The sequence below is a fragment of the Drosophila melanogaster genome, chromosome 3R (genome assembly GCF_000001215.4).
Source record: "Drosophila melanogaster chromosome 3R".
Lineage (NCBI taxonomy): Eukaryota > Metazoa > Arthropoda > Insecta > Diptera > Drosophilidae > Drosophila > Drosophila melanogaster.
In genome coordinates, this window is record NT_033777.3 from 20879503 (window position 1) to 20900108 (window position 20606).

Genomic DNA, 20606 nt, shown 5'->3' on the forward strand with positions numbered 1-20606 from the left:
GCATCTTTAAAGTATTTTTCCTTCGCTTCTAGTTAACTAATAAGAGCAAATCCTTTTACTGAATCCGAATAAGGTGCAGCGAAACAAGAACTGCAGGCATAGATGCCTTAAATTCCTCCAATTCTTTCGAATTTAGCAAATTATTCAAATGCCTGTGTATTATCTGCATTCAACAACCTCTGGTTGTTGCTCCATTTGGTTACCATCCGAAATGTATGGCCATTCTGGACTTATTCATTTAGAATTTGCGGCTACCGTTGTCTGTGTCCTTGTGACGCAATTAAATTTATTTCACTTGTGCACAAGTGTTTGTTTGCTGTTGAGTGGATGCAGTTCGTTGGTTATTTCGGTTTTCACAGTGCATGCGGTGCCGAATGAGAATGTATACCCAAGTTTTGTGTGTATCTGCGAGAGTGTTGTCCTAAAAGTATGTATTGATTTTCAGCCTGTCAGCACAGCGAAAATATTTATTGTCAGCTCAGGGGAGCTGAGCTGAGTCCTCGGATGCCAGCCAAGTTTCGCTCAAATTGTTCCCAGGCGGCGATTGAGGCCGTTGATGAAATGGAATGGAACGGAACGGAGACGCAGGACCTACTCTGGCATCCTCCCAAGCTCAGGCTCCTCGAGTCTGTCGGCATCGGGAAATCGAGAATTATTAACAGCCAGCAGGCAACTACTGCGTTGATGGGCTCATAATTACGGCCGCGTCCTTGTTCACTCACTCTTACACTCACACTCACACGCATCCTGGGCGCTGACATGCATTAAAATTGATTGCTGATGTCGCTGAACCGCACTAATCAGAGCCACATGTCGGTGGCCGAGTATTGTGAATTCTGTGCTCTGTACATTGACATTGACACGGGCATCCTCGTTTGTTACGGTTGGTATTTTACAATTATCCGCATCCTTGTCAGCATCACCAACAACATCACCAGCATCGTCATCATCGCCGTCACCATCCTCCATTGTCATGGTCGGCGCAATGAAATTACATGTTACATATCGCATTTACATTGCTGTCATGTAGTTCTCCTCTTGATTCAGTTGTTAAGTTTTTCATGAGCGTTCATTTCGCAACCTTGCTAAATGAGAAAAACCTCACAGCTCTTCAGCTTGTCGTCCATCATGTTTTAATTTCCATCATGTTCAGGAATCCAAAATGCAGCTGCAATGAACAGTAATTAAATGACATCTTTCTCAGTTTAAGGCAAGAAATTACGTATTTCTAAGATATTTATTTGTAGTTTAACCTTTTAACCCAAAAAACATTAATCTTTTCGACATTTTAATTAGAATCGCACGGTTTATTAAGCCTTGGCGGAACTAATTGATAACTTCTGCTCGCCAGCAAAGGACTTTGCCAGTCAATTTGTGTTGATAAGATGAGCCACTGGGAGAACTCACAGGTCCCCCTATTCAGATATGCTTTCTGTTTTGACATTCATTTGCCAAAGTCCACAGAAAGCGTTTGCAATTTGCCGAGGCATCATTGCGCAACTGGGGAGCCGGCAGTGAACTTGGCGAAGTTTTAATGAGTTGGCAAATGGAATTGGCAATCCGTAGTGGATGCTCGACACTTGAAGCATGAAATCAAACTAATTAACTCAAAATTTTACATAAACGCCGAGAAAAGTTGCGCCATTCATGTGATTTTGCGCTCTCTGCACATGATGGCATTAAAAAGAAACACAAGTTGGATTGAATTCCTGGCCATTATGAGAATAATCCGATATCAGCACCGCCAGAGCGTTGAATGATAATTCAGTTTGTCGGCATGATGAACAAATTAAAAACTTTTCTTTTTCATCCATGATCCCAGCAAGCGCTCTACAAATTATTCCCACAACGTCGAAGTTTTAAGTTCATTTTTTCCACCAGCGACTTTGTATGTTTTCCGCCAACTTTTTAGCTCCATTTTCAAAATTTAACAAAACGAAAATAGATTTCCAAGAGCTCCCAAGCCAAATGAATTGGAAGAGCTGACTCTTGACCTCTGCATGGTAGCTTATGTAAATGTATGCAGGGCTTAGAACATTAATATATACATACATATATACATACATACATATATGTCAGTCTTAAGCCGCTTTGGCTAAAACTACTCCAAAAATATTTAATCAGAGCATTGTAACTTCCATTACCAAATAATACTTATTTAAACCCACTTAGGCACGCAAGTGTTTTTGAAATACGAAATTACTCATCAACTGTTCGCCTTTGATGTTTGGAGCGAATTTAACCTGGCATGTAGTGCCTAATGTTTATTACATTATACATGGAATACCTCAGGAAGATGAGCATCCATCATGTCCTTTGGCGATGCGCCATAAAAGCAATGCATATGCTTTGAGCTCGTCAGCAAAGTTTGAAGCGTCGATTTTTATTTCACTTTACCCGCAGCGGCACTCAGATACATAAATATGTATGAGATGTGTGCGAATCTAGGTCCTTTTGTGACTATCTGGGTATCTGTGTATCTGTGTAGCTTGACAGTTCGTAAAATCAAAGTTGTGTCTCGCAAAATGTAATAGATTTTTATTGCCGGCGGCAGTGGTTTGTTTCATCTAGTCACCACTTCCATTTTGTCTGCCAACCAAATCGACTTTCTGGCTGTTTACCACACACACAGGAATAAAGCACACAAATACTCATCCATCTACAATTGTATATAGATACAGCCAGCCGGAGGAGAAAGTTTCCCATTCTGTCGGGAAATGCTTTTAATCTAACTATAAAGTTGCTGGAAAAGTTGCCCCTAAGTTTTAATGTTTCTTTTCGGCCGTCGAGTGAAATTCAACAAATTTAACTTGTCCTTGACACGTTGCCAAAATGGAAAGGATATGAACGAAATCCAATTTTACATTTCGCTGTCTTTCCAAGAAGGAAAGAGTAAGAGTAAATCTCTGGCTTTGAACAAAACTTTCAGTTCACCTCTAATAAATTTAAATTCGTAAGAGGACAGCGCGAACACTTTGAGTTGCCTGAAGAAATGGGATGAAATATTTTCTTTAAAGCCAATAAAAATTAATTAGCGCAGCGTGACGCAGATTGCGGCCTCAATTATGATGCCAGGTCCCGTTCCCACAGAGTTTGGCCAAAAAGCGAAAAATCAATATGACAGCCTGACCGCTGGGAGGGATTGGTGGCAATGGGGTGGCTGAACTCGTCCTTGGACGGCGGACGCGCTAATTTCAAGAGCCCTGGGCCATAAAACCGTGTTGAGGGAGCACAAAGCCCTAAAAACCAGCCAAAGCGAACCGAAAGACGTTCAAGCCGGGCCATAAGTAGCCGAGGATTAGGCAAGGACCTCAAGTCCGTCTCGGCCAGCTCGCTTTTCACTTTCTCCTCCTTTTTGGCCTTCGTATTGGCGACTCAGGACGGTAGTATATCTTTTAATTAGACGATTTCACTGGATATTTAGCAGCCTTGTGCTCGATTGTGAAGGTATTTGGTCCCAATGCTGGCCCGTAATGGAGTCCCAAATGGCATCACTGATTAATGTCTCGATTTTATGGCGAATAATGTTGACTGCGCAACCGAGGAGAAAGATGCAGAAACCATTTTCCGGGAAACTTTGAAGTGAATACCTTTGTGTAATGTCTTTGCATTCTTTCAATTTTTATTGATCGATAAAATCGAATAACTTCTTGGAAAGTCTGTAAAGTGAGCTTTACTATGTTGCCTTTCAGGGGATAAAAAAACAGTTTTGAGCAGTTTTAAAACTATTTGCAGAGTTTTTCGACCCCTCAATTAATGCGAATTTATTTGGCATATCTTTAATTAGTTTTTTTTTAATTGGAGTTTTTTAACATTTTATGAAAGGGTCCAGAGCATCCGAGCTTCGATTAAGGGCCTCATTTATTTTGCCATCTTGATTTTTAATATTACTTAGCAATTTTACTCAGCCTCTTTGGTTTTCTTTCGGCCCTCCTGCTTTGACCTTCCGCATGTCTCTTTTGGTTTTGCGCGGTTTCAACCGCCTGCAATAATAATAAAAATTAAAAAGTTGGCAGCGGCATTTGTGCATTAATAAATTATTTGAGCCGGGCCACTTGGAGGCGACTTAAAAGTCATGAAAATAACCAGATATGCAGATGAAGTTTATAATAAATGGAGGCGAGAGCAGGCAGGCGGAAAGTGGCCATTGACCAAGTTTTGTTTTCAGTTTTCGGTTGGGCATTTTATGGTTCCTTTGGGCCAGGATGCATTTGCATAGCTAATAATTGCGTCCTTTCCCCATTCTTCACAGTGTTTTTCCAGCTTTTACGGCCCATAATGGAGGCTTGTCTCTGAAAAGTACTCTACCCCCTTCGAAACCATTTCATTCATTTTTGATGGCACCGAAATGAATTTGGTTATCATAAAAAATTTCGCCGGAGACAATAAAGCGAAGCGAAACAATTGAAATCTGAAAGGCTTATCGATTTGAATGCTGTCATAAAAAATGCTGAAATTTGTATCAACCCGCCCAGTCCCTCGAGTAACCCCTTTTATAGATATATATGTACTTTCTGTCGTTGGCGGGAAAACCCTGAACATCGTCCAGGCGTGCGACCCATAAAGAAAACCTATTACATTTTTTATACTTAATGCGAGGCATTTAAAAAATAACACAGAGCTGTGCGCACCGCACCAGTCGAGGGAAAATGTGTGAAAGGATGTTTGAAGGTCACTCCTTGGTGACCCCGACTGCTCCGCCCCGATAAGCAGATGCTCCCACTTATTGATTGACTATGGAAATGGAAATGGAGCGTTGGCCTCGTCCGGCGACTGCTAATTGAATAATTTAGTTGGAGTGCGAATATATATTTCACTTTGATAAGCCCATAAACATCATTATCGATGCAGTACAACACCGGCAGACGGAAATTTCAGGTCTTTATTTCCCTGATATATATATGTATATATATTTTTTTTCCAACCTCCCAGGTAGCCGGAACACGTTGATGTGAACATCAGGTGGGCCCTGCGCAGTTTCAGCCTTCACCGGAATCGCCTGCCGTCCTGCGGGATCACATTAAATGATTTATTGGTCCTTGGTCTGGTCTGCGTGAGTCCCTAAAATTTCATAAATTTCAACCTCCTGGCTGCGTGCGCTTTATGACGACTACTGCAAGAAACTTTCCCGCAGGACTTTGGAGGACTGGAAAAAGTCAATAAATGGAGCTGCTGTATTATATGTATATTTATAGTGTGTACTACATATTGTGGCTGTTGTTGGTCGTCCAACGGTGTCGGTGGTGAAATGCGCCGTTTGGGTCTGTTTGACTTTGCAAATTGCTCCGAAATCAAACATCAAAGTGCTTATTGTTGCCTTTTCTCTGTTTATTTTTCGCTTCAGTCTACATTGTTGTGCTGGGCCACCGTGGCGTATACTTCATTTAACCGTTGGCCACTGTGTAAGGTCGGTCAACTGATTGAATTTTATATGTATGTATATAAATACATTTTTATTTGCCTCACCGTCGGCAGTCATTTTCCGGCGGCATTGATAACTGCGGATGGAATATTTCATTATACACTCATCCGGTGAGAAACGAATGAATTTAATTAAATATTTGCGAGAAATAATCGAATTTCAATTCAAACGTAGCTTAAATTCCATTACCGAATTCACTCGCCGATAATTGAATGTATATCACTTGTTTGCCATGGCAAATGACATTTTAATTACATTATCATCTACTGAATCCAAGTGCGACATTATTTGTAAGCGTAGGTATGAACATATACATATGTATAGATAGCACAGAGAGTGCATCGTGTGGAAAATTGCAAATGCGATTCGATTCCAAGAGCAAGAATGGAAATCGGGAAGTATGTATATACTATATTTTGCAGAGGTCAGGTATTTGATTGTCAGCAAGTGAACTTATCTGTAGTAGATGGCAGGCCCCCATTCTGTTCTGTTTTTCCCATCTTCCTTTCTATTTTTTTAGAGCAATCAGTCGACTTTTCTCCAGCGTCCTTCAGGCAGAAAGTTCGCTTCGTAAGTGACCTAAGCAGCATGGTAAATTTAACGAAATACAAAAGTTGGGCAAGAGCAATCGAAACTAGAGTACAGAAACTCGGTCGGTGGCAGGTGCTTAAGATAGTTTCTAGTTTCAGTTCTATTTCGTAGAATTTAAAACGAAATTGCAAATAAATGCAGTAAAAAAGCCATTTGATTTTATTTATAGCTGAGCTAAACAATTATTCAACGCCTAAAGCGATAAGTTCGCTTTCGTTTGAATAATTTTCAGTTTTAAACATTAGAACGTTGTTGTACTTTTGATAAGCCCGCGGATTACGATGCCTCCGTTTGCAGGCAGAGGTAAGGCTCAACATTACTCATGCGCCCCGTTGACGACCTTAATAATTCCCTTTATAACAACCTCACTCGTTCTGTGTTTTTAAGCTTGCCTTCACTTTTTTTGGCGCTGTGATTTATATTCATTTGCCTGCTGCAAAATACCGTTAAAGCGGCTAACAGAGAAACATTTCTTGTGACAAATTCCTAATTTATGTGTTTTACGTTATAAATTGTAGAGCACAAGGAGATTGCGGGGTCTTATTTTATCCCCCTGTCTTCTTTATGTGAGTGGTGTGCCTGTGTTTCTGGCTTCCTGGATTTTCATTTTGTGAAGAAGCCTTCTCATGGCTTCGTGACCTCGTTTGGATTTCTCACTTTAATTTGCTCTGATTTTCCCTGAGTTTTCATGCCAATTGGCAGTTAGGCTACCCCGCCCACAGCGGTCATGCCCCTTTTTGGGCCCTCAAAGCTAATTTGCTGGCTGCTAACACAACAGTGCCCTTTGTATACCCTTGCCGAGGGTATATTGATTTAAGTTGGCACCATCGTTGCTTTAATAACTTAGTGTTCTTTGACAACTTAAAATCTCAGTTTTAGCTTAAACAAAATTGGACATCTAGATCATAAGCTGCCAAAGGAAACTGCAAAATATGAATAGACAATATTAGAAAAGATATAAAAGGTTCATTGTTTCTTTGATCATATAGTGTTCTTATTCGATCCACAACAGCTACTTTAAATAAATATTTACTCCAAGGGCTTATGAGCTTCGGCTTGCCAATGCCAGTTTCCTTTCTGGTTTTCTCTTCTTTCCTTTTCGACAAATTTAAATGCGACTGATTTCCGCTTCCGTTTCCCCTGACAGCCATTTTATTTAGACCGGCGGTTTTTCTCCACGTTCGTTAAAGACTGCGATTTTTGTTGTTACTTACTTTTATTTGTATGGAAAAGCTGCAGCCTTTTTGAGGTTTTTTTCGCATTGTCGCTTGCCATTTATTCCAATTGAATTTCATTCTTTTGCGAACCAAGGAACAAAAACTCTGCTGTCGATGGCATTTTGCCGGGCTTAAAGTCGATTACGCTTTGGTTTTTTCATTAAAATTTCCGCCCGCGGCTCTTGTTTCAGTCGCAAAGTTTCTCCTCTTTTTAAATGCCATCGAGAAATTATTAATGAAGCTATGAGAGCCGAAGGACGAATCAATAATTCACGTCCGATAAGTGAGTGTGTGCTCGTGAACGAGAAACTAATCGAATTTATTAGAACGGCAGCAGAGACGTCTCAGGGAATCGCCAGCGGCTGTGGGTCTGCACTCTGTGTCCATGTCCTGTGTGCTCGGTTAGTTATAACAATGCCGGGCGATATGACCTGGCACGGTCCTCAGCATTATTGCCAATATTTATGTTCGGTGCCAGTATGCGGAGCAATTTTCCGACTGCTGCTGCTGTAGGATGGCAAATGTCGGCCTTAACCTCGTCATCATTATCATGGTAGATGTAGCCTTCCGGTCGGATTTCTACGCATGCAAGCACTTTCCATGAAACCCATTACAGTTTTGAAGGAAATATAGTGAAATTACGTTCTTAGCACAGAGTTAAGCGTTGGGTAGAAAGTTGATTAAGGTCATTTATTAACAAAACTTTCTTATCAACTTTTATTAAGAAACAACCTCTTACAATGCATAAAACAAGTCACATTTAGGGGCGATATAAATTTGGACTTGGTTTTTTAAAATAAGCAATATAAACATATTCATTATCAACGTAAGGGGTCCTAACTTATTTTAGTACTTTAAAATAAACACACAATCAACACGAAAAAAACGTTATTTTACAATTTTTTATAATTTGTCAATTTATATTTATATTATATGTGTCAAGTTTTCCTGATTTTTCGCAATTTTTGAACAATAAAAATGAAAGCTGTATATCAAAGGAAATTAGTTTGTAGATTGAGCTGGCGAGGAGCATAGCATCCCTTTGTTCCGTAATCCATTGAAAAACTAAAATGTTACAAGTGCCGCACATACACCTACAGCATCGCACACCAAATGACACAGGCACAAAGCCATTGCTATTCGATGGCACAAAGCAAAACCACAATGGCTGAGGGATGTGTGGTGGGTGTGGATGATAGTGTGGGTCCTGTGGCGCGTCCATAACACACCGACCATGTCCTGCCGGCCGCTTCAAGTCCTGTGTTGGTGTTTTGGTCGCTTGTTTTGCGCTTTTTGTTCTTTTTTATTCCGACACACAAAAGACAAGAACTACTGAAAGCATCGCAGGTAATTTCATTATTCAAATATGTGTGAACGTGGAGAGCGTGCTGACTGATTGACTATCTGACTGACTGAGTGGCAGGCGACTTTGTTCTGCAATTGGCACTATGGGGGAAGAACGGATCTAGAGCCAGATCCAATGCCACAACCAGAAGAGAAACCTCAGGGCCAAAAACAAAGACCATTGCCTCTCAGTTTTATTTCCGCTTCTTGTTTATTTTTACTTCAATTAATTACGCCTCCTTTGCCCCTAGTGTCTGGTCTATTAATTGCAAATTTCATGCATTCTTTATGGTAATTTGGCTCGTCCAGTTTCCGCAGCTTTTATAAAATTGTTTTTCGTGCCTCATTAAATGCGCTGGCCATCCCGCTCTGGTCCATAATGCTATCTCTTTTCGGGGACATCCTGTGGAGAGGGCGTTTAATTTGTTTCAGATGACTTTTGATTATTTTAGCAATTGGATTAACGGCCAGCCATAAATAAATATACATTACCAAATTATATTAGCTGTTGAAATGCGTTTAATTTAAATTTAACCATCTGGAAGTTAAAGCATTTAATATCGGTGTAAAAATAGTAAAAGTGGCCCCAAATTAAGCTGAAATCTTGCTTGATTCAAGGACCTTGCCTTACACCCTGCCTAACCAATCGTAACTGCTCACAAACCGCAAATATTTTAATCAGAAATGGGTATTGCCGCTTGAGGAATTTCGACAGTTTGGCCAGATCTCAAAAAATCAAACCCGAAATGAAGATGCAAACCCACAGTCATCTGAACATTTTATCCAATAGCAGTTGGGGGCGGTGGGTTATTTCTTAAAGCATATGCCAAAGGTCACATCTCGTCGGGCAGCTTGCGATAAATTAGCTTCTTGGCCCAACGATTTTGGGCGTGCTTCTCGGGCCATTTTCCTTAATTTTCGCCTCCTGTTTTTGGCTGTGAGTTTGGTAATAAATTCTGCCCGCTTCTGTTTAGCTTCATTTATCACAGATGTATACACTTAAGTCTGTTTGGACGGCCTGAAAATCAATAAACATGTGGCAGGCAGTCCACTTCCTAATTTCCGTTTTGACAGCAATTAATCAGTCTCGCACTTGCGTGCAATTAGTGTTTCTATAAAATACCATAAAGTGTTTTATGCTGCCCTCTAATGGGAAGTTGAGGAAGAATACGGGTACCCCTTTTACGAGGAACTTGCATGAAAAATTCAAATCACTTGATTGGTGGCAATTAATTTGTCCAAAGCCGTTGCGTAAATCACTTAGCCAGTGAGAATATAGCTCCATGAAAAGTTTATGCGGGTTAAAGACCATGACTTATAGCTAGTCGAAAATAAATGAAGTAAATAGTTTTTATCAACCAACGCGTAAAGGGAACTGCCCTTATCGACACTGTGATATATTGTTCCCCGGCCAAGAATTACCTGTACCATATTCCGATTTTATCATTGTATACGCCCAGGATGGTTATACACCGACATTCTGTTTCAGGACCCCTTCTTTATGGCCTCTAGTTATTCCGGGTGTTTATGGCTCGTTTGCGTGCCCCACCGCCACTTGTTTTGACCTTGCCCAAGTTCTGACTTACACCACAAAAAATACCTTCCTTATATTGTATATACATTATTTATTTGAGTCATAATATTATTAATACTCAGTAAGCAAATTAAGTGCAAGTAAAAAATATAAATTACTTTTAATTAATATACGGAATTATAATAAAAGAGTTCTTCTTAACAAGATCGTTTTCAATATTAATAATAATATAATACTTTCTTACACGAATTTTGTTCTGTCGTCTTGTTTCTGGCTGTGGCTTGGCCTGTTCAATTTGTTACTAATAGAATTGTCACTCGCATATCGCAGACATCTGTTGGATAGCGTTCCTCACTGCTATCCCATCCAATGAGGCGCCATCACTCACCGCAATTGTGTTGTGTGACAAGTGAATTTGTCATTGGCTGCTCAAGTTGAAACAAAGCCAAGGCCGGTCGACAGAAAATGGCTTGTAGTTTGTCCACTGAGGTCGGGAGAAATTTGAATTTATGTTGGGGCCCGCAAAAAGGGAAATACTTTCATTTGGAGCTGCCACAAAGCATTTCCGCTTTGTGGCACACACATAATGCAGAATGTGTGTATGTCCTTCTGACAATGAGTGATGTTTCTGTGAGCCTTGGTCAACACCAGGAGACACTGCAAACAGAAACAGTGTGTGGTGGTCGGTCAGGCATCATGATGGATGGTCACATATTAACTGTCTAATGCATATTGCAGTTAGAAAATAGGTGGCCTATTAGTTAATAGCCCTTGTCTGTGCGTTTGCTGAAAACAATAATAGTCAGCTAATTAGAGGCGTATCTTATCTTAACATACCAAGCAGATAACATCCACATATTAGGTAATTATTTGCAGAAGAAAATTCTATTATTTTGTTGAACTACATTTGTATTATTATTTATTTTTTTTTACGAATATTTGCAAATTGTTGTATAATTTAGATTCGTAGTATTTAACAATTCAGTATGTTCTCATTGCGCGTGCGCATCCTCTCTGTTCTACCGCTCCCTCTCGTTTTTTGTCAGCGTTGATTTCGAATGTACCTTTTGGCAGCCGCAAAAACGTAGCCTCTTTAGCTCAGTGGTAGAGCGTTGGTCTCGTAAACCAAAGGCCGTGAGTTCAACCCTCACAGGAGGCAATAAGAAGTATTCTTTTTTAGTAGTAAGGGCTAAATCGAAGGTTAAATATAATTATTATTTGTCCTAGTTTTAAAGTTACTTTGTTTAAGCTAGACTTATAATTGAAAAATGGTAAGAATGAGTATAGAATATTTACGGTAAATTTATATATAATTTTTACATTGTTTCATCGTTACGATCGCTTTCTGTAAAAACACTAAGCGATATATAAGCAAAATACAATTTATTATGACGATATGAAAAAAACGATCTCGATCAGCTGCTCATAATTCTAACCGCTTTTATTCTCACTCTCTTTGCAAAACTCACAGTGTTATTTCCGATAGCGTATTTGGCACCGATCACCCCATCGCCTCTTTAGCTCAGTGGTAGAGCGTTGGTCTCGTAAACCAAAGGCCGTGAGTTCAACCCTCACAGGAGGCAGGTTTCGAAATATTATTTTTGTGCTCTGTAATTCCGCTTTATGTAAAACAGTTCAAATTTTATTGAAGCTATCATGAAAAAGGACGCAGGTACTGTCCTAAACAAACATCTTGTTACTAGACTTATTAGTTTGTAAACATTGTTTGAAGACAAAGTTTCTTTATGTTTAATATACCCCACAATGCTTTATACCCAACAAAGCGGTATATTTGCAATAAAAAATTAGTGTAAAATGAAGTAAACGTGCGAAATAATTATACTAGTCTATGTTATTCAGCTTTTAAATTAATTAAAGAATAAACTCCTTTAAACCGAATAGAAAATGTGTCTCGATCTGTTTGCTAATACAATAATTCTAACAACCCTCATGCCTTCTCTTTCTCTTCTGTTGTCGTTATCAAATGTTGTACCACTCTCAGTAGGGCGTTAGCTTGTATAAGTCATTTGGCGGCGATTTCCACATGGCCTCTTTAGCTCAGTGGTAGAGCGTTGGTCTCGTAAACCAAAGGCCGTGAGTTCAACCCTCACAGGAGGCAGCCCTATAAAATTTATCTTTTAGTTTTTATTTTTTTAATGACAGATTCAGTATTATGCACTGCCTCTAATTTGTACATAAACTGGAATGTTCGTTTATGTTTACTTCATAATTGTCAGCCTTTCTCTTGGTTCATATAGAAGAAATTTGCGTCAGAGGCATAAGAGGCACGTGTTATTTTATGACTGCCGTACTAACACACATTTTGCGCTGTTCACACGCACGAGTGGGCCTTTAAAACTAACGGCAATACGAGTTGTAAATAGGGTTTCGGGGTCTGTATGGTGAATTATGCGGTCATTATGGCCATGTATATACATATGTACATATCTGCGTGGGAGGCTTTGCTGGGGAGCATATGCGGACGTGCAATGATTACATACGATTGTACAGACATATTCACCAACTATGCTTATGTACATACTGGTTTGTTTGTGTTTGAGCGATATTCGGGATATGTAAGCAACGACATTAAATGCGGAAATAAACATAAAATTCAGCAAATTGCAAGTTGGTTGCCAATACACACATCTCTGGGCCATAAGCACGCTTATCTATCATGATAAGAGTTCCAATCATAATATAGTTAATCATTACGCACTCAATCAATAAAATGATTTAATAGTCTCCACTAATTATGAGCAGCTTACTCTGAGCCTATGAAATAAGTTTATCTTTAGTCATTAATATACCAGATAATTCTCTTAATGGAATAAGCAAACAATGCTTTGCTTAATGAATTTATCTGAAGTGAGCGTGATGGATGTTATTATTATAGGAATATATTTGGCAATTTATGGGTAAAAAGCCTAAATATTGCAATTAATTCTTTCAATTTTACGTAATTTAAAAGAAAACATTTTGTAGGAATCATCTGGGTAACAAATGGATGTTGGGCCCTTTTAACCCGCTTAAAACTTTATTGAAGGGTACAAAACTCACGTTTTCACAACCTGTGCATTGGTAATTAATGTGTAAATTTGGCGCCAAGGTACGTCGCACTTTCCATTTGGATTGGCAATAATGGCAGTCACGAAGGACGATAAGCCTAAGAAGCTTCAAATTTTGGCACTCCTTGGAGGATTCTGCTTTATTGAGGACAGCTTTAAGTAATCTCGCCGCGACCTATGCTAAATTTATATTTATGAATAAATGAAGCACGCAGATGACACTTTTGTTGTAGCGCCTCCAGCTGAGAAAGGATGGACCGCTTTTCTTCTTCCTTTCGGGGGACTAATTGAAGATGACAGGGTGCCCGCCTTTGTTGCTGCCACCGGCTGAGAACAGCGAAAATGTTAATCAACGAGACAACTTGGCTACGACCAAATCAAGTCAAGGTAATTTACCGTAAGAGACAAAAAGGCATCATTTCATTTGCCAGGCCCAGAAATTGACAACACATCCGTTGGCCTCTCTGCTTTCTGTAGCAGTGCTGCCATTTTGTTCCTTTTCCGGATAGATCTGAATTTTTTTGTACGGTCATACCCGGAAAAGAATTTTATACGACCCCTATTATATTTTTAAGCCATATGATTCATATATGTACGAGTATATCGAGTGAGTAAAGGGTATACTAGATTCGACTAAAATTGTGTTCTACGTTGAATTAGGCGTTTCCGATATTTATCCATATATGTATGTGTATCTATTAGATATTTCTCGTAGTGTATTTAGGAGACCAAGTATTTGCTCTGTAATTTATATGCGCACAGCAGATACCAAAATTCAGCGTGGAGCTGCCTGATATTTTACCTCATTCTGGACCCGCAATTTGCATATTGTGTACATCTTGAGTTCGCACAGTCAATAACAGTCAACCCCACGTCCTTTCCACATTTTTCCCACCCAGACACACACACACATACACACTCTCATATAGCGGGAGCAAAAAGAAGTCCTGGGTAATGTTTAGTATGCAGGTGGCACAGCAGCTCATCTTGAATCTTCAGTTCCCATTCGAGGTCCGCTTTTAGGCAGTGCACTTCCGATTGGCACCAACTTTCGTGGTGCTTTTATTGGTATACCTTTCTGCTCCCGAAGCACACACTTCAGCACACACACACACACACAAACAGGACTAAAGAGGAAAATTGCAGAATGGAGGAAAGCATTTTCCCTTTTAATTTCACCATTTCTCAGAGGCCCCGTTTTTGGTTTTTGTTTCTTTTGCCAGGACCTTTCAGGCCAGTAAAATTACTGTTGCCTGCTTTGAATTTAAACAAATGAGGAATTGTTGCTGCCGCTTTAATGGTCGCCTTCATTCATCTCCCGACTTTCAGCTATTTATATAGACTTTTGTTTGAGCCCACTTTTTGAGGCTGATGTTTGCGCTGATGTTTTTGCCCGCAAAAGTTCTGTTTGCCATTGTTTGTCCTCCTATTTATTGTTGGCTCGACTGGGTTGTTTGTTTTGTTTTCAATGTATATTTGATTCTTTTATGATTGTGTTTTTGCTTTTTGTTTTTATTTGTTTAGCTGTCAATTTTAATGAGGTATCGCAAGTTGGAAGCTGGCAGTTCATAAATTTTATATGTCGCTATCAATGTCAGCGCATTTGGCTGCCTCGCAATTTATTCATGGAATTTAATAATGCAGCACAAATTTTGTAGGCCACCACCACCACCAATTAATTAGCTGAGAATAAGCAACAGAACAGACTTAAGCCTCGAATACACATACATATGCTTTAAAAACCACATTCAACCCAAAGAAAAGTATCCTTTTGTTTATGATTTCATTAATTTATTGTTTGCTTTTCGCTTTTCGCAAGTTATACCTCTTTACATACATATGCTTGCTTAGTCGCACATTGATTGGCTATTTTAGCAGTTTTACTTCGCGCTTCTCTAAGTACATTTTACATTTCGTTTTAGTTAATTTGAATTAGTTTCAGTTTAATTTAATTAATACAATACATATCGGTCGCCTTGCCATTGCCGCTCAATCTGGATTCAATTACATATAATACTAAACATTTATAAGATACTTTCAATATCGACAATTTTTTTTAATATATAATTAGGTATATATAGATATTTGTATATATATCGATTTATATTATCTGTGTAAGAGCCGTCAACTCACATCGAGTCAGGGTCAGTATATACTCGTAAAGGGGCCTAATAGTTTTCAATGCACACTATTGCTGATGATTACATATGTATGTATGTTTGTATGCTGCTAGCCTCTTTACACACGATTTATAGAATTTATTGTTTTTTACAATTTGTTCGTAAATTTCATGAGTGTTTTATTTCAATGTTGCGCATCGGCATTTCCATTCAGATTTCCGCCCAAGCGCTTCGATCCATAAATTTCAAGTGAAATTTCATGACGCGAATTCAACAACAAGCCTGCGGAAATGTCGAAACTGCGATGCGAGATATGTCAGCGAAAAAACATTTTCATGGATTCGCTCCCAAAACACAATGTTGATAAAATCAATAATAATAATAATAACAGAGCCTTTCTAAAGTTCAGCAAATTTAGTTTCGTATGTGTCGTATTCCCATCGTACTTCTGGAAGTCCTTGTGACCATTTGGTATTTTGTATTTGGCATTTCTCATTGCAGTTCACTAATAATTTATAATCGAATAACTCTTCTTATTTGGCTTGGAAAAATGATGGGTAATCCGGTGGATGAAAGTGCTATTGTAAGGGGCTCAGATGTTTTTTAAAAATGAACTATTAAATCGTTTCCAATTGTTGCTGCAGGACCCCAAGTTGCCGGCCAAGTGTTGCCAGGCAAATCCGGTGGCATTTCTTAGAATCGGAAACGATTTAAGAGTTATGGCAAAACGGGCGTATCTTATGACAGCCGTTGTTTGGTTTGTATATTAAATGTACTTCTAGTATCGATTCGTGTTTGAGTTTTATGGATTGCAGGCTGCTTTGGGGCTTCAATCAACGTTTTTTTTTAGGGGCCACATGTTGTTCGCCGTTGTCCTATTTTGCTATTTGTATATTCTTTAGTTCAAAGTTCGACTTTTATTAGACTAATAAAACTTTATATTTACCATTTGCTTGGGTTTGAGCTTGGTTGCTTGTGGTATCTGTTGCTACAATACTTCGTTAGTTTGTTTCAAAAAGTAACCCGTATTTCAAATTGTTCAGTATGTGATTTTAGTGTGATTGATTGATCACAATTACAACGTTATCCATGTGGTAAGTTCCATTCCGTTTCAGTTTGTTTCATTGATGCGGATCTGTTTAATGTTTTCTTCTCATCTTGTTTATACTGCACTGGATCAACAAAAGTTGGGGCTAATAAAATGTTCGCTTTGCTTTGTTATCTCCACTTGCCGAATTGTTTTCACTTGTTGTCAGCCAGTAAATTCGAATCGCTTTTCATTCATCAAAGAGTCTGGAGCAGAATTTAATGGGGCCCACCCTGATTTAAGATGAACGCGTAAGCAAAGTAGAAATAATCAAGGCAATACATGGAAACACGTCTAGCATTTAGTTATCTATGTGTGTCAATAATTTTCTAGACTTAAGTGTGGATTGTTAGTTCAATTGTACATTCGAAATGTTCCCATTTGTATATCAAGAGGTGGGTTCAAACTAAAGCCATTGAAATCTGTGCGCCCTCCTTCTGATCCTTGTTCTTATGATGGGTCTGGCTATCCGAAGGCTAATTTCAAAACAAATCACGCACAAAGAATAAATAACGTTACAGAACTGGATTGGGTGGGGTGTTCTGTAGTGGTTCCATTAGCTTCCTAGTCCCGGATGAAGACGAACTCATTGTAGTGGTTCCAGCGATTTTCCTCTGTGTCCACGCCCGGCTTGGGTTCCGCTGCCGAGCCGGCAGTTCCGGATCCGCAGCTTCCGGCCATGCGGTATCCGTGGTCGTGCAGATTGTCGAAAGCCTGCTCGATGTAGCAGTGCTTCAGGAAGAACCGCGAGGTGTACCGATCCGTGCCACCATGATCCGGATCCCGGGACTCGTTCAGCGTATCGCCGAACACCTCGCGGCACTGGGCCACTCGGCCGCAGACCAGGATGCGCGACAGCTTCCGGAACTTAACGTCGGCCAGTCCGTCTTTGCCGAACTGGAAGCTGCCACGGTAACCGATGGTGATGCATCCGGGTGGTCGAGCGTCCCGCTCGCTGCGGATGCACTCGAGCATGGCGGTCAGCTTAAAGTGCTCCGCCTCCCGCAGCAGCCGCTGTCGCTCGCGGAATCCTTCGGGAAGGTGCAGCGCCTTGTCGCGCAGGAAGTCCAGGATGTAGCGGAAGAGGACGCCGTCACGGTCCAGGAAGTAGCGACCCTTGCTGTCCTTGGCCAGCGAATCGCGACCCTCGCCAAAGAGTTCCGCCAGCAGCGTGCTCTTATCCTGCAGCAGTGTGGCCAGTGTGGTCGTGTAGCTCACGCCGCCGACGTTCAGCTCGATGATTTCGGGCATGATGTATGCCGTTTAAGGATCGAATTAGTTATATCCAACGAAACTAATCACACATATGGACACTCGCGAACGTGGGCCCCTATATGGGTTTGTTTACAGCTTGTGTGGTACTGGCTGCTGTTGCTTTCCTTTCGTTTTCTGTCCGCCAAACGCGTCCGCACTCGTTCAGGTCTCGTGTCGAACTGACGGTGCTTTTGGCCTGGCCAAAATCAGAACGCTTTTCACTCGCTCGTTGGTGTACATTTGTGTGTATGCATTGTGGAAGAGGAGAGATTTCTCTCTGGACTCCTCTGAGGAAGTGTGCCACTCTCAGTTTCATTCTCTGGCCTGCGCACTCGCTGGACGTGTTTTGATATTGGATATTATTGTTTAACAAGTGGTTAAATTTCTAAAATGTGCACGGATACTTCTGGCATATGTATATAGCCGCTCGAAGGGTTGCCCGCCGACTTTTGCCGCCCGCATGTTATTAATTTGACGAGGGTCCGCAGTGCGTATACTTAATGGCCAATATGCTGGATTACTCTGTTGTTTAATGCCAGAGATGCTGCTGCCTAAATTGTGCGTTTGAAAAGACGATTTAGCATTAGCATTCAGCTGGCGTAAGGTGGGTACCCCTATTTGGGGCAAAGTTCGCTGCCATGTCATAGCAAATTATGGCACATGGCATACTTTAAGGCGTCGCACATACTTTGTGCCTCGGCATGCCAACTATCCTGGTTGATTTTTTCGCAATGTATGTGTGTGCTGGCGGAAGGAAGGGAAGGGAGGGCTTCCCCGAGTGGCAACAGGCCGCTGACAATTTGACACCGTGACACTGACATTAACATGCCACAGCAGACCATGCAACTGGTTGGGCTGCCTTGGCCAGCCAGCCAGCCAGTTTTGGCCTCGTGCCAAATGGGCCACTCTGCCCTCGGTTTGGGCGACATCAACGCCAGACTGCTTGGTGTCCTGTTAGCAGCCTCACCTGTTTGCTGTTAACATTCCACGAAATGTCCTTTGTTTGCCAGGACATGCGTGCCACTCGCTGCAATTGAATCAACAACAGCGGGACGCAACGAATACGCAGTCTCTGGCCTACTCCCCCTACAAGAGTACATGTGCACCCCCTACTGCGTTAGCCCTTTGATTCGTCCGAGACGAGCTGGAGATACACACAGACATGGGTTATGAAAAACATTTTTTTTTTTGTTTTTAAACTATGTGCACTAATAGGATTACTTATTACACAGCTTACTTGTGTATTGATTCTTTCCATAAATATCGTAAACATTTTAGGTGCAAAATGGAAATCATTCGCTTAATTCAATTTTAATATCTCGTAAACTGAAATCCTGCGGTAAAAACATATCTGTTTGTTTATTACCATATCTAATATGCTGAAAATGATTTACTAAGTTCTTACAAATAAAAGAAAAAACAGTACAATATTAAAAAAAAAAAAAATAACAAACTTGGAGCTTAAAAAAACTTGATATTTTTCAAGAAAAGCAACTAACTTTATTAATTAAATAAAAGTTTTTCCCGGTGCTTCCGGCTAATTGCAATGAAAACACTGATGTCGGGAGTCTGGAAATGGCTTTTAGAACGTTCAACCCGCCGTCAACCCCTTCGGTTTGCCGCTGTTAGCTTGCTTACTCCGCTCATTTACGCTTCCGGTTGCGGCTGACGTTTCGCGCTCTCACTCCCTCCGCCGTCCAAATACATATTCCCCTCTCACTATCCGGCTAATGCTGCTGCTTCTTATCAGAAGTCCGCCTTTTTGCCTCCCCTTCAAAGAATCTGCGGCCATGAATTGCGGTTTTGGGCACGCATTAAGATGGCGCAACACTTTACGCGCCATTACGCGCTGCCTGCATCTGTGTGTGTGTGTGTGTGTGTGTGTTATGTGTGAGAGCTTGTGCCACTCTGAACGTGAGTGTGTGAGTGGGCGATGGCTTTACTCTCTTGAGGATTGCGCGCTTCCGTTTCGTTTCTGTCCAAGCCGTGAATGCTCCTTGTTTGTCTGCCTGACTGGCGCGATTCAAATTGATTTTGTCTGGCTGCCTTCGCTGGCTCATACTTATACATACTCACAACCGTACCGTTTGCCGTTTTATATCTGTGTGCTACTAATTGTGTCTATGTGTGTGTGCTGAAGCACTTTGTTTTGACAACGCGCCAAATTGTCGCCCCTCACTTAGCCGTAGCAGTTTGCATGCTATTTCTGGTTTGTTTGCCTGTTTACCTTTCGGGCTGTCAGTTCCGCAGGGCGACAAATTGGGTTCTAATGGGTTAGGTGTTGGGTTAGCCACCTAGGCGATAAGGCCTAAAAAAAAAAGCCCTCAGCCATTGTCCTTTTTGAGGCGCACACTCAACGACCTTGTTGCGTAACCTTGTCGTCACCATTTTTGGTTCCCAAAATAAACTGTGGCACTCCAAGGCTTTCTTGCGTCAATCAAGTTTCCAGTGCAATTGTGCATTTGATTTCCCTGGATATATTTGCCACTCTAGCATTGACAGACCAAACAAAATTGGCATGCCCCAGAATGCACAACAAATGATGTGGAATCAGCAATAAGCTCCAATCAACAGCAGTCAAAATAATTCACACCCTAGATCATTCGAAATACACGAGCTAGAGCCGATAATCGTATTGGGAAAAAGGCCATAATCTGATGTATCAAGGATATCTGAATCGATTGCTATTATCAGCCATTGTGGATTTGTTGTACATTAAGGCAAAGAAACGCATTTCGCTAATATCAATAATATAAAATAAATAATAATAATAGAAATAAATATAGAAATAAATAATACAAAATAAATATGATATTATCACCAATAACTGAAATATATGCATTTGTATGAACATATAATAATACAACGATTTAAAGGTTTGGATTCGAATACCTAAGTGACAAACACTATGAATTAAAGTAAATCATCTTAGGAACATTGACGCAGAGAAAGTTTCCATTATCGTTTAA

At 40.5% G+C, this 20606-nt stretch overlaps 1 protein-coding gene, 1 long non-coding RNA gene and 3 other non-coding genes across 6 annotated transcripts; 3 read left to right on the forward strand and 2 right to left on the reverse strand.

Moving 5' to 3' along the window:
• Window positions 1–11195: 11195 nt before the first annotated feature.
• Window positions 11196–11267, forward strand: tRNA:Thr-CGT-1-1 (transfer RNA:Threonine-CGT 1-1). Its single transcript has one exon. It is a non-coding gene; the product is annotated as a tRNA-Thr (tRNA).
• A 352-nt stretch (window positions 11268–11619) lies between these two features.
• tRNA:Thr-CGT-1-2 (transfer RNA:Threonine-CGT 1-2) lies at window positions 11620–11691 on the forward strand. Its single transcript has one exon. It is a non-coding gene; the product is annotated as a tRNA-Thr (tRNA).
• Window positions 11692–12155: 464 nt separating this feature from the next.
• On the forward strand, window positions 12156–12227 carry tRNA:Thr-CGT-1-3 (transfer RNA:Threonine-CGT 1-3). Its single transcript has one exon. It is a non-coding gene; the product is annotated as a tRNA-Thr (tRNA).
• An 861-nt stretch (window positions 12228–13088) lies between these two features.
• On the reverse strand, window positions 13089–14269 carry lncRNA:CR44947 (long non-coding RNA:CR44947). The gene is made up of 2 exons (NR_125217.1): window positions 13573–14269; window positions 13089–13503 (listed from the first exon to the last, which is right to left on the reverse strand). It is a non-coding gene; the product is annotated as a long non-coding RNA:CR44947 (long non-coding RNA).
• A 680-nt stretch (window positions 14270–14949) lies between these two features.
• Ktl (Kctd12-like) lies at window positions 14950–17818 on the reverse strand. 2 transcript variants are annotated; one of them, NM_001316538.1, is made up of 2 exons: window positions 16243–17818; window positions 14950–16179 (listed from the first exon to the last, which is right to left on the reverse strand). In NM_001316538.1, the coding sequence occupies exon 1, from the start codon at window positions 17632–17634 to the stop codon at window positions 16948–16950; it is 687 nt and encodes a 228-aa protein (NP_001303467.1). In that variant the 5' UTR covers window positions 17635–17818; the 3' UTR covers window positions 14950–16179; window positions 16243–16947. The 2 variants fall into 2 exon arrangements, with proteins under 2 accessions (NP_001303467.1, NP_650926.1); NM_142669.4 differs by having other exon boundaries at window positions 14950–17818.
• Window positions 17819–20606: the final 2788 nt, after the last annotated feature.